Here is a 14042-nt window from a genome sequence, read left to right as displayed (position 1 = left end):
TTCAACATTTAGTGCACAAACATATTTTAATACATGTTGAGTCTTTGCTATTTCTATTTTTCATGCACTAAAATAAAACCTCAAATACTGTACATCAGTGATGTTTCAATTTGGGCTGTGATTTTGTGAGATACAGGCATGGGAAAAAATTGAGAATCTAATAGAGTAAACCCAATAACCCACTCCTAGTATTCAACCTAATGGAGCTGGAATTTATTTTAAGATTGTGAGCATCTTTATTTCAGATTGACTCTGGGTCCTTCTTAATCCATATGACTCAATCATTTAACTATGAGGGACACAAGGGAGTTATGAGAGTGGGGGTATTTTCCATGCCCACGATACTTGATGTTCATTAACATTGTAGCTACGTATGTAAATAAAATTATACTATTTGCTTATGGTGCATATTAAGGCAAGTACTCCAATATTTTGAGAGGACAGAATGATTTCTATTCAAGTTTCAATTTAGAATGCAGGCTAAATATTTCTTTTACAATCTGTAAGCTTTACTCTGACTTGTAGTGCCTACGGGTAGCACTATATAGGAGTCTTCAGTTGTAGTGTCACGTTTGCCTGACAAATTCACCCACACTTAAATGTAAATGCATTAAATGTTAAGTAATAGTTATGTTATATGAAAAGACCCTGTGATTCCTCAGACTTTTACATAATTTTAATATTGTTTTAAATGTTTGAATTTTTTTTCCCTAACTATGTAAACCTAACCATTGTTTAACACCCAACACTCTAACTCTGGCCAACCATGATATAGAGCAATTTATTGTATTTAGCCTAACCCTTGGGTATACCTGTGCTTCCTGTGTCAATAACATCACAGTCTCTTTGAAATGAATACCTGTCTTTTCTAATCTTGGGATGTTCTGCTCACCTCTATGTACTCTCTCAAGGCACATAGGTTGTGTTAGCAATGACTGCATATTGGTCACTTCATTATGCTAATTATAGCATTAGCATGGGGAAGCAGTGGAGTTCTGATAATGTCACTGGACTAGTAATCCCAAACTCCGGGTTAATGTTTTACAGCTATGGGTTCAAACCTGCCCATGGCAAACATAGAATTCGAATTGCACTAAAGATCGAGGTTAAAAAGATAGCTTAATTATGTCCATTGACCATCATTGATCATCATCATAACCATGTTGATTCACTAATGTTCTTTGGGGAAGGAAATCTGCCCACATTACCTGGTCTGGCCTGCATATGATTCCAGACTCTGTGGTTAACTGTCTTAACTGCCCTCATGGGCAATTGGGATAGGCATTATGTCTTCATCTCATGAATGAATAAAAACAATATGCAAAAATTCCAACTGGGGAAGCATGCAGTCTCTGAACCTTGTATGATGCTGAGCATTCTTTATATAGTACAACCCACCCTCTTGTCTGTCCAACATTATGGTACCCTCTTAACCAACAAACTCTCATTCTCTCAGGATAAAGGGAACATTAGAAATTTGATCAAGGTGACATTATGATGGCAGGTGGAGAGGGCATTTTCCCTACAGCAGCAAAGGAAAAGGAAGACTAAAACAATCAAGTCCTCTGCCCAGTGTCCATCTCCGTCACCGTCACCTATCCCAACTCTGCAATTTTGATGAGTGTAGTGCTTGAGAATGGAAGGATACCACCAAATGTCAACACTAACTGCAAAAGGAATGATATCTTGCCCTCATCATGTGAACAGGATCCTCCATGTTGCTTTGTCTGTATTCTGGGGGGCACAATGTCTGAAGATTATGCTCTAGAATCTAGAATCATCTTCAAGAAAATTGGCAGAAAATAAACACATCATACGCTCTAAAAGATTAGATAGGATTAAAAGCAAGGAGTGTCAACCATGAATACGTATGTCAGAAGTAATTTCCATTTATACAGAGTACACTAGACTCAATTGTTGATTTGTGATAAGTTAACAACAGCAAGCAGGAAATCAATGTCAATTTGGCAGTGACCTTGGCAACCTCAGCTTGAGAGGGGGAAAACAGCTGGAGTTCTTAGTCCTTATCATCTTATACATTTATATTGCATATAATTAAGTGTGTTAAGGATCTATATAGATGACAAAGAAAGACTTGCATTTATTGAATGAACCATCATGTCCAAGTTCTGCTGTGCAGCTGTTTGAAGTCCAGTTACCATTATAATGTATATGTATTGACAGAGTCTGGAAGTGTGAGGACAAGAAAAAAATTACTTTAATGAGGCTTCTATGAAAGAAAGTGTGTGGGAATTAGGAAGCCAAAGAGATTCCTGGAGAATATTATCAAAGTAACTAATGACTCCCTCAGATGTGCTTTCTGCTTTATGAATTTCAACTGTGTATCATCTCAAGTGGTAATATGTTTAATTAGCCACAATGTAATGCTGTCACTGAACTCTTCCTACTGTGTGAAACACTCTGATGCACCAGCAGTGAGTGTTTGGGAGGAAGGCTGAGTGACTGAAGAGGGCATGCAAGAGACTAGAGTCTGAGGACTGAAAGTTAACTGCTAGGATATAAAACAGGAGGTTGCAAGAATGGGATGTAATATGGTCATGAACAGATTATGCATTAGATGACTCTACAACTGTAGGGATGATTAAAGAAGTAGTATTGGTTTCAATGTTACTTAGCACAAAACAGGATATGTGTGGTCAAGTGTAAGATTTGGAAGCTTGGTCATTTGAGAATAGCTTACTATTTGGGAGTCACAATGATATGGATATTGAATGTAGATCATGCTAGGCTTGGCTGTTATGCCCCGAGAGGGCGGTAAATTGGAATTGAAGAGATTTGACGGTTAATGAAATTGTAGTTGTGTCGGTAGCCCACAAGCCTGTTCCTACATTGCCAAAATCCACTTTCGCGCTAAAAGAGATCCAAAATTTCTTTTTCTTGTACACTTGAAACAACAATTCAATTTCAGGAAAAGCTTCAAAGAATCTTCAGTCAATGCAGCTCACAAAGATATTCATTTATGTGTACTGCTGCTTTTTCTCTCTTGCTCTTTGTCATTATTATTGGAGTTTTCAGTGTTCTTAGCAGCAATAATGTTTGTTTTGTACCTTTTTACCCCATAGAATGGATATGACACAATTGTAGGAGAGCGTGGAATCAGACTTTCAGGAGGCCAAAAGCAGAGGATTGCTATTGCTAGAGCTCTTGTTATGGATCCTGTGCTGCTGCTGCTTGATGAGGTTAGTTTGATGGCCCTGGCATTTATTTTCATACCTCACTTAGAATAGCTTTCTGCTTTACAATTTTGACTGTCTACCATCCCAAGTGATAATGTTAAATTAGTCACAATGTAATGCTGTCAGTGAACTCTTTCTACTGTGTGAAATAACTTGAAGCCTTTGAAAAATGTAGCAGTTCTGCTTATGTATTATCTCATGTTTAGGGAAAATTCACTGATTTCTACTTCAGTCATTGTTAGAGCTCTGTGGTTGCCGAACTTGATAACTGGAAGAGGTAATGAATGCTTTGCTCACCATGTTTTAGTATTGATAATTATTCAGCGAACTCAGCAACAACTTGATATGAACCAATGTTCTCATTTCAAGTAATGCTGTCATGCAAGAGAGCAAACTAGTATATTACTAATGATTCCTGCTGCCATTACAGTTCTTGCAAATACAAGCGATTTGTCTAAATTCTCCAGTATTTTTATCCAAGTTTTCTCCAATGACTTCCATAATTATGAGCCTTGCACAGCAGTAGTCAGGTTGTTCACACTTGGCTGCAACAGCAGCATCCCTTTTACCTGGATACATCAGTTTTGTTTGGTCTTTTAAGGATGTAGATTGAATAGGCAGCAATACTGGATCTGGAGAGTTTTTTTAAAATAATGGTTCATTGTGATGGATATAGTTGCATTTTCTTCAACAGGGAGGTTGGTGTAGGTAACCCAGGGTTCTGGATGACTTTTCACTGAACAGTGGCAGAAATGAGATCTTCATCTATCTCGGCCTCCATGAGATGAGTACAAGCACAGTATAGGTTTGTTTGTGAAAATCTCTCAGTCCAGTAGTTTCAGCCCTCACAACTCACCATCATGCAACCTGTGACAAACAGACCTGGTTTAGACATTCAGGAAATGTTCAGCACAAGGCAGTAGTGGGCAAAGTGCGGAGCTGGAAAAAGCACAGCAGGTCAAGCAGCATCAGAGGAAGAGGGGAGTTGACATTTCAGGTCAGAAATTTGCCTTTCACCAATTAAAGCTTCTGACCTGAAACATGGACTCCCCTCCTATTCCGATGCTGCTTGACCTGCTGTGCTTTTTTCCAGTTCCATGCTTTATCCACTCTGATCTCCAGCACTTGTAGTTCTCTCCATATCCAAGCACAAGACAGAAATCAAACTTCTCAAGAAAAGTCTTTAAATTATTTGATAGCTTGAACAGACCAATGCACTGTTGGGTAAAATACAAGTACAGGTAAGAATAGTGAATTAACAGGGCTAAGTTTATCAATATGGGTGACTGCAGATAAAGAAATTGATGGTGTCTTCATTTGGTGCTAACTGTCTCCAATTGACATATTCTTCCAATTCAATGCGCAACTGAACATTCTCATCTGAGACTGCAGAAGAAGAGATTAGACTTAAACTTTCTCTTAGGATCTAATATAAATTAGTAAATTTCCAGAACTGAAGTTATTTTGAGCAAATTTGTTTTTGAACAAACGTTTAGCAAAAAATCCATGAATTCTTGTGCTGAATCATTATCAGTATTAAAACATTGTTAGCAAGCCTTCAAACTATTCATTTTCTCTTCCGGTTATATGTTAAGCAACCACAAACTTTAAAGATTTTTTAAAAATCTATTTTTCTTAATCAACCCATTCAGCAATGTTATTGCACATCTCTGGAATAGGTGAGACTTGAACCCAGGCCCCTCAGTCCAAGGATATGGACACTTACCACTGCACCACAAGAGCTCCTTCTAACAATCTTTATAACTTGTGTCTTCATTGGTAAAATAAGATCAAATAATTTTACTCGATTGGTTTTAGTGTTATCGTATTTAATTCCATGGGTTTCAATTTGTTGCATTCAATCCAAGGGCATTTACTCGCAGTAGTTAAAATGTAAGTGATTTTGGTGAGTATTTCAAGGACAAAGTAAAATAAACTTTCTGCAGTTAAAAGCTAGAAATTTGGTGAATTTCTACCTAGTAGATGACTGCCAGTAAGTGACAAGACGTTAATCCAATTTTTGGGTTCACAGACCTACTTACCATAAGAGCAGAGTTTAGTCAGTCTGCGTTAGTCATCAGTAACCTGAGATTCAAATCAGTAATTCAACATACGTATATAATCAGTTTTAATGCCTATCAAATATAATTATTTCTAATTTGGAATTATACTATTATGGATGACCTTTCATGTGTATGAATGTATTCAATTGACAGGAATGTTTCAGAACCTTGAACAATAAGTTTTCTTTTAAATCATCACAGCATGATTTGGTGAAGCAACAGAATTGGTAGTTTGATATTCCTTTTGCAGTATTTCATTGGGCAGATTTTGTGCAGATGATGGGGGCATTTTGTCTGCCACCACCACCACTATATTAACAAATTGGGCTACCTGTTTTAAAAAAAACCAAAGCTACCCTATAGTATGATATTGCTGTGGTGACTTGAACAAACAGAAAATAAATTAGAGTGGTGTTGGAAAAGCACAGCAGGTCAGGCAGCATCCGAGGAGCAGGAAAATCGACGTTTTGGGCAAAAGCACTTCATCGGTCCTGCTGCCTGACCTGCTGTGCTTTTCAGCACCACACTAATCTAGGCTCTGATTTCCAGCATCTGCAGTCCTCACTTTTGCCTAAACAGAAAATAGACCCATGTCTGTCAGTGGAGGCAAGTTGTACACTTGAGTTGCTAACCAATTAAACTGGCTGGTAGTTCATGAAGCTTACCAGTGCCAGGACTGCAAGCATCAGTATAAAAAAGCTCAATAGCAACCCTGATCCAGCTATGTCCCAGATATTTTGAAAGGAGAGGGATTAGGTGCATTGGCGAGAGGTTTGAGGCATTAGGTTTTGGCGTCCAGGTGAGAACGCACAAAGGGACAATGATATCATAGTTGGGGAAGTTAGAGGAGAGGCCCCTGATGCTCTGAGCATATTCTCTCCTGCTTTCCCCTACTCCACCTCGGATATAGGACCATTAACACAAGAGCTCCTGACCAAAGTAAATAGATTGAGATACATAATTGCCACCTAATAAGTCTGTTAAGGGCATCAATCAGCCTAAGGGTGGCTCAGCTAGTGAGTGCCTTATCCCATTGCCCTCATTTAAATAGTACTGGCTCAGGGTTGTGTAGGAATATGGTGGGCTACTAGCCCTTCATATTTTGCATGCTTCTCACCAACAGCGTGTCCTGCCAGGGACCATAAAATCCAGCCCCAGAGGAAGGTTTGTTGGCCCAACATTGAACAGTGAAAGGAGGTCATTGTCTTTCTTGCTCCTTATGTAACACGGGAATCTTGTTGGCCAGTTATTTTGATAACTAAACCTCCCTGTTTTTAAAGCAATAAGTTATTCAGGTCTGTTAAATCTCTATCATTGTTCTATTTTGTAGTTAAAAGTGTATTTTTATTCTAGATGCTATGTTCAAGACTACAATATAAAAAGCAGAATTAGGCTATTCAGCATATTGATCACAGCTGATCTGTCCTCAATTCCATTCTCCTGTCTTCTCTCCATAACCCTTGATCCCCTTACTAATCAAGAACCTGTTTATCTCCATCTTAAACACATCCAATGACTTGACCTTCACTGCCTTTCAGCGGCAGCGAGTTCCCCAGATTCATCACCCACTGGCTGAAGAACTTTTTCTGTTCTAAAAGTAGAACTAGAAATAAACACTAGTTTACTTCACCTGACGAAGGAGCAGTGCTACAAAAGATTGTGATTTCAATTAAACTGTTGTACTAAAACCTGGTAACGTGTACCTTTGTCCACCCCAGTCCAACACCGGCATCCCCACATCAGTACTAAATGGTCATCCCTTCACTCTGAGGCTGTGCCCATGTTTCTCCTAGAGGAGAGGCATCTTCCTGTCAACTCTATCCAGGCCTCTCAGTATTCTTTAAGTTTCAACGAGATTTCTCTCATCCTCCTTAACCTCCTCCAAGGACAGTCCTCAACAGATTCTCTTGACAAGTCCTTCATTCTCAGGATCATTCTTGTAAACGGCTGGATTTCTGTGAACACTGCATTTGCCATCCTAATTGCCAAGTGAACATATACATTGACCTTAAAAGAATCCTGAACTCTGACTCCCAAATCCCTTTGTGCATCAGATTTCTCAAGGCTTTCCCCATTTAGAAAATAACCTATGCACCTATTCATCTTACAAAATTGCATAACCTCACTTTTCAACATTGGAGTCCATCTACCACTTTTTTGCCATCTCTCTTAACCTGTCCAAGTCCTCCTGCAGCCTTCGCACTTCTTCAACAATACCTGTCCCTCCAGCTACCTTTGTGTCACCTGCAAACTTTGCAGCAATGCCCTCAGTTCCTTTGTCCAGATCGTTAATGTATGATGTGAATAGTTGTGGTCCTAACACAGATCCCCATGGAACTCCACTAGTCAGCAGTTGCCATCTTAAAAAAGGCCACTTTATCCCAACTCTCTGCCTTCTGCCTGTCTGCCAGTCTTCTATCTGTGTCAGTACCTTGCCCCTAACATCATCCATTGCAATTTTATTCAGGAGTCTCCTGTATGGCACCTTTTCAAAGATACTCTGGAAATTCCACTTGGTCATGTACACTGGTTCTCCTTTGTCTAATTTGCTCATTACTTTCTCAAAGAATTCTAGCAGATTTGTCAGGCATAACCTCCATTGAAGGAGGCCAAGCTGACTCAGTCTTCCCAATCCACTGATTTCCCATTGATCTTCACAGTGTTGTATGCTTTCTCTTTTATGTTGTCCCTGATCCCCTGGCAGCTATGTATCTGTGATATCCGTATCATATTCACCAAATTCAATCTGTGCTATAAGTTCATTCATCTTGTTTTGTATTCTGTGCATATTTAAATACAACACCCTTAATCGTATGTTGACTCACCACCTTCCCCTTACCTATTGTGCCTGAAGTTAGATTTCTAATTCTTTACATACTCTCTGTCCTATTACTTGTTCTGAAAACATCAATAACCTCTCCTGACCCCTCTCCTTTAACTTTTTCATGGTTCATTTGCATGGAGAAACTAACCCCAACTACTAAAGTTCCCTTCTACTTTAACATTTTTAATAATTTTAGAGTGCAAGGAGGTTGCTCCCACTCTATGGGTTTCAGTCTATTCTAAGTAAGTTTACAAAGTGACCAGGAAGTTCATGAAACCTTCTTGACACTACTTCAAACCAACTCGAAATTGTGACTTGATATTATTATACTGTAACACGTGGTCATGGCGTTAAACCCAGGTGATAGGAATACCTGTTCCACAATTTTTGCATCCCCTCACTTCTGTGTTCAGTTGGGTGGGTGCCAGAGCATTGCTGCAAATTAGAAACTGCATCTTATACCATTAATGTTACACTGTTACAAAATAATCCTTGTTATTTTCTTTTCACATTATTGTTAAACTGCATAAACCTGTACAAAACGTATCTTCCGTCAATGCATTGGACATTGGATTTAGCTTACCGAATACGTTATGGGATTTGTTATGCTGTAATTTATAAAAGTCAAAAAAAAATTAGGATGTGAATGTCCTAGTATAAATGGGATTGTGAAGAACCACTCTAATTTTAATGCAGTCTAGTTGGAAAATCAACTAAGCAGTTAAATTACCAGTAAACAAGTTTTTTTTATTCTCTTAATAAAGTTGCCCTGAAACTACACAATCCATTTTTAATTTAAATTAATAGATTAGAAGGTAATGAAGAATTATCAATGTCGTGTTCTTATATTATGCATGTTTGTGTTGGTGTTTAGTGTTGCTGTTTTGTGATTATTTAGTGTAAATATAAAAATAAGTCCTTCACTTTAAGCTAGAGTACGCTGAAATACTATTGGGTTAGTAACTAAATGTAGGATTAGTAGTGTCAGTGACACTTTTTTAGTTTTGTTTAATTTTTTTTAAATAATGAAAAATTATTACAATGGTAAATACCTGTGCAAGCATTAAATTATGCTAATATTTAGAAACTTTTGTGTTTTGTAATGTGTTGACAAATGTGGACCATTCCAAATCATTTGCCATTTATTATTTTTATGGTGACAAATGGCTCCAAATTAATTGGAAAGGTGTAAAATGTCTTGTTTCAGATATAAGCAATGTTTCCCTGGGTTAGAAATAATTCCTTCAGAAATTGGCCAAATGTTAACAACAGCATCATTCGAAAGTCAATTAAATTTTCCTCAATGTTTTCTACAATTATTTCTGTATTCAAAGGTATGTTATGTAGTTTCAGGCTGTTGTCCTGGATGTGTACCTTATTGTGCTTCCTCTGTCCTACGAATGCAGACATGAATAGATATGTGGACAACTGATTTATCCATTAAAGGCCAGGTCAAGCAGGATCAGAATCTACTCTTATCAAAAAGTTGCTTACTATTGCAGGATTATCCTGAAATGTAAGGTTATATTTGATCTGCTTCGAGTCTCTGGTGCTGAGGCTTTATTTCATCACCACTACCTCCCCCTGCCCATGCAGGACTTAATTCACAACAAAGAGACCTGGGGGTGCAGGTACATAGTTCCTTGAAAGTGGGCTTGCAAGGAGACAGGGTGAAGAAGAAGGTGTTTGAGATGCTTGCCTTCATTGGTCAGAACACTGAATATAGGAGTTGGGATGTCAGGTTGCACTTTTAGAGGACATTAAGGCCACTTTTGGAGTATTGCATACAATTTTGGTCACCCTTCTATGGGAAGGATGTTAAACTTGAGAAGGTGCAGAAAAGATTTGCAAGGATGTTGCCAAGATTGGAGGATTGAGTTATAGGGAGAAGCTGAATAGGCTGGGGCTTTTTTTTCTGGAGCATCAGGCTGAGGAGTTTCTAAACTTAAGAGGAGCATGGTTAGGGTTGGGGAGTCCAAAACTAGAGGATGTAGTTTTAAGATGAAAGGGGAAAGATTTAAAAGGACCTGAAGAGTGTGTGTATGGAGAAAGCTGTCAGTGGAAGTGGTGGAGGTGGGTACAATTGCAACATGCAAAAGACAAATAGATGGATATATACATAGGAAGGGTTTAGATGGATAGGGTCCAAATGCTGTCAAATGAGACTAGGTTATGTGATATCTGGTTGGCATGAACAACTTGGACCAAAAGGTCTGTTTCCAGGCTGTATCCCTCCATTCTACACACACTTGTTTAGTCTGTGACATTATATGCTGTGTAAACTTTAAAGCATTGAAAGTCCTGCTATCTGTGTTCTAATGTTTTTCAAATCTCCTGCACCCTTGACTTCTAGGATCCCTCATTTCTGCTGGCCTTTGGTTAAATGATATGTTCATTTTGAAATCCTTCTTTTCAAATCTGCCTCTTGAGCTGACTAGCCTCAATCTCTCTAATCTCCTTCAGCCTACAATCCTCCAGAAGATTGATACACTTCTAATTACAATTTTTTACACATTGCTGGTTTTAAGAATTCCACACTTGGTGATAGCTGTCTTGTCCCTAAGCCTGGGAATATCCTTCATAAAGTCCTCCAGCTGTCTAATTTTCTTTTGCCCTTTAAAAGACTCCTTCAAATGTTTGGTCAACGAAATGGCTTTACATCTACTCATCCCATAATATCATCTTACATGCGTCAGTGTCATTTTTGTAATTCGTCTCTGAAGCACCTTGGAGTGCTGTTTAGATTAGATTACTTTTTTAGATTAGATTACTTACAGTTTGGAAACAGGCCCTTTGGCCCAACAAGTCCACACCGCCCCGCCGATGCGCAACCCACCTATACCCCTACATCTACCCCTTACCTAACACTACGGGTAATTTAGCATGGCCAATTCACCTGGCCTGCACATCTTTGGACTGTGGGAGGAAACCGGAGCACCCGCAGACACGGGGAGAACATGCAAACTCCACACAGTCAGTTGCTTGAGGCAGGAATTGAACCCGGGTCTCTGGCGCTGTGAGGCAGCAGTGCTAACCACTGTGCCACCGTGCTTCATTACATTAGCACTGTTATACAACTAAGTTGTGTTCCTGCTTGCCTGTTCTTTTATATTGGCTTACAAATAACTTTGACTTTTATTTCTGCACTTGAAAGTCTACCTGGTTCCAATTTAGGATTCTTCAAAATAGTGAGGAGTATTACACCATAAAGTGCCAAGCTTATAGAATGATAATCTGTGAATTATCTCTCAGCAATTGGAAATCATGTGCTTAAATGTTAATTTTGAAAGCTTGATAAATTATTGACAATAAAATGTAAGTTTAATTGTACCTTAACTGGAAGTAATCACTTATGTAAAGAATTCTGGAGAACCATAAGATAGGTATAGAAATACTCTTAATTTTCTTTTAATATTTTCATGGGATGTGGATGATTTTGGCTGGACCACATTAATTGCCCAGAGGGCAGGTGAGAGTCAATCATATTGGTATGGGTCTGGAGTCGCATGTCAGTCAGACCAGATAAAGATGACACATTTCCTTCCCTAAGGGAAATTTTGTGAACTAGAAGTGTTTTTCCCTTTGCAATGGATTTGTGATCATCATTAAACTGTTATTTCCAAATTATTGTTGAATTCAGATTCCACCATCTGCCATGGTGGGATTCAAACTCAAGTCCCCACAACATTACCTGGGTCTTTAGATTAATAAGTCCCCATCCACTTGCAGAGCACTTCAGAGAACATCTCCAGGACACCTGCACCAACCAACCCCATTGTCCTGTAGCCGAACATTTCAACCTCTTCCCCACACACACACACACACACACACACACACACACACACACACACACACACACACACACCCGCCGCACCCCCCCCCCCCCCAACTCTGCTGAGGACCTGCTGGTCCTGGGCCGCCTCCATCACCACTCCCTTACCACCTGACATCTGGAGGAAGAACGCCTCACCTTCCGCCTCAAGATCCTCCAACCCCATAGAAATGTGAATTTCACCAGTTTCCTCATTTCCCCTCCCCTCACCTTACACCAGCTCAGCAGCATCCTCATGACCTGCCCCATCTGTCCACCTTCCTTCCCACCTGTCTGCATCACCTTCCCCTCTAACCTGTCCCCTTTGACCCCACATCCATCCACCTATTGCACTCACAGCTACCTCCCACCCCCAATTATCTCTCCACCCCCGTGCCTTCTAGCCTCATTCCTGATGATGGGCTTTTGTCCGAAACATAGATTTTCCTGCTCCTTGGATGCTGCCTGACATGCTGTGCTTTTCCAGCACCACTTGACTCTGTAGATTAATAGTTTAGCGATAATACCACTAGGACATCACCTACCTGTTAACTGTTACAAACCATTTAATGTCCATGCAAATCATGTGCTTCTATAAGAATTGGACGTGTGGGATTCCAAGGATTATTTTATTTCTGTTAAGTATTTCAGTTGTCCAGTGGGGTAGGGTTCCTGTCCAGAGCTTGTTCCCTCTGACCACAATTCTTTTTCATTTTGGTTCCTTTTTTTTCTCTTTTCACTTGCTTACCTTGTCCTGAGCTGATGAGTGTCATCAGCAGTGGTGAGAACCCAGAGCACAGATCCTGAGTAATCCCAGGGTGCAAGCCTCCAGCCAGTCCCAGGGGACAGACCATCAGTGGGCCCAATGTAGAGGAGAGCAAGCCCCTAGTTTTCCAAAGCAAACACAGGACCTAGAATTGGCAGTTGCCGTATCAACAGAGGTGGCATCGGTAAGGTTACGCCCAGTAGCAAAAGATGATGCCTGAGGATTAGCGTCTTTGCTGGTTGTGTCCAGCACTGACAACTGCAAAGTAATGGCAGAAAGACATCACAGCAGGATCAATAAGGTGGGCCAAGTGTCAGGAGACGCAACTCTGGCATTGGTTGGTCTGGCGCAGGTGAGGCAGTAGCTAAGGAGTATCAATCCAACAATAAAGATGGCACCTGCAGATCAACAACTTCGGTATTGGATGGGTCCAATGTAGATGGTGACAAAATGGTGAAGGAGGGATTCAAATGCAGGTGATGAGTTGGCTCAGGGCCAATGGACTTCAAGCTATATCTTCCTTTTTTTAAATTATTCTGACGGTGCCATTTTGTGGCAAGAATTGAAGCTTTTCACTATTTTATTGTCTTACGTGTGACAAAATCAAAGTCAGATCTCTATAATGTAAGAACGTTGTCAAAGCAGCCACATTTTCCATGCCATAATTTGACAAAATTATTTCTGCAAAATTATGATGGTATCTAAGTGTGCAAATTCCTGGTTTTGTTATCCTCCCAATTTTTTTTAAAAGCAAAGAAATATCATTACAGATGTCTTGCATTAAAATTCTTGAACTAAATGTGATGAGTTTAATAAACTTCAAGTTCCCCTCCAAGCTACTCATCATCCTGACTTGAAAATATATCGCCGTTTCTTCACTGTTGCTCGGTCAAAATCCTAGAATTCCCTCCCCAATGGCATTATGGGTCAATTCACAGTAGGTGAAAGGTTCAAGAAGGCAGCTTACCACCACCACCACCTCAAGGGCAATTAGGGATATGCAATAAATGCTGGCCAGCCAGTGACGCCCACATTCCACAAAAATGAGTAAAAATAAAATAATCCATTTCAACAAAATTTACTTTTTTTTTGTAGATTGGTATGAACGGCAGATTTGAACACTAATCAATATGTAGAATGAAATATTCCTATATTTAAACAATAGTAATTCAAAGTTGATGTGCTCTATTTCTTCTGGAATCCATTTTAAATCTACACCCTGTGTAAAGTTGAGAAATTTAATGTTTAAAAAATCATATTCTATAAAGCAAATACAAGAGTACTGAGGATTAATTAATTAGTGAATTTTTTTGCAATTAATTTCAGCTGCTTTTTGTGAAAGACTCTGTTTTGCATTAAAACACAGCATAAGCCTCTGAAA

General features: G+C 39.4%; 1 protein-coding gene across 1 annotated transcript in view; it reads left to right on the top strand.

The window, feature by feature from the left end:
* The window catches only part of LOC140488188 (ABC transporter B family member 1-like), a 191611-nt gene that overhangs the window by 150181 nt on the left and 27388 nt on the right, over window positions 1-14042 (top strand). Inside the window, exon 18 of the mRNA XM_072588074.1 lies at window positions 3084-3200. Coding sequence (XP_072444175.1) covers window positions 3084-3200 — 117 coding nt within the window. The remainder of the gene's footprint in view (window positions 1-3083; window positions 3201-14042) is intronic.

The sequence above is a fragment of the Chiloscyllium punctatum genome, chromosome 17, assembly GCF_047496795.1.
Source record: "Chiloscyllium punctatum isolate Juve2018m chromosome 17, sChiPun1.3, whole genome shotgun sequence".
Lineage (NCBI taxonomy): Eukaryota > Metazoa > Chordata > Chondrichthyes > Orectolobiformes > Hemiscylliidae > Chiloscyllium > Chiloscyllium punctatum.
The sequence above is the reverse complement of the archived record's forward strand: the minus strand, read 5'-3'. Positions and strand labels throughout refer to the sequence as shown.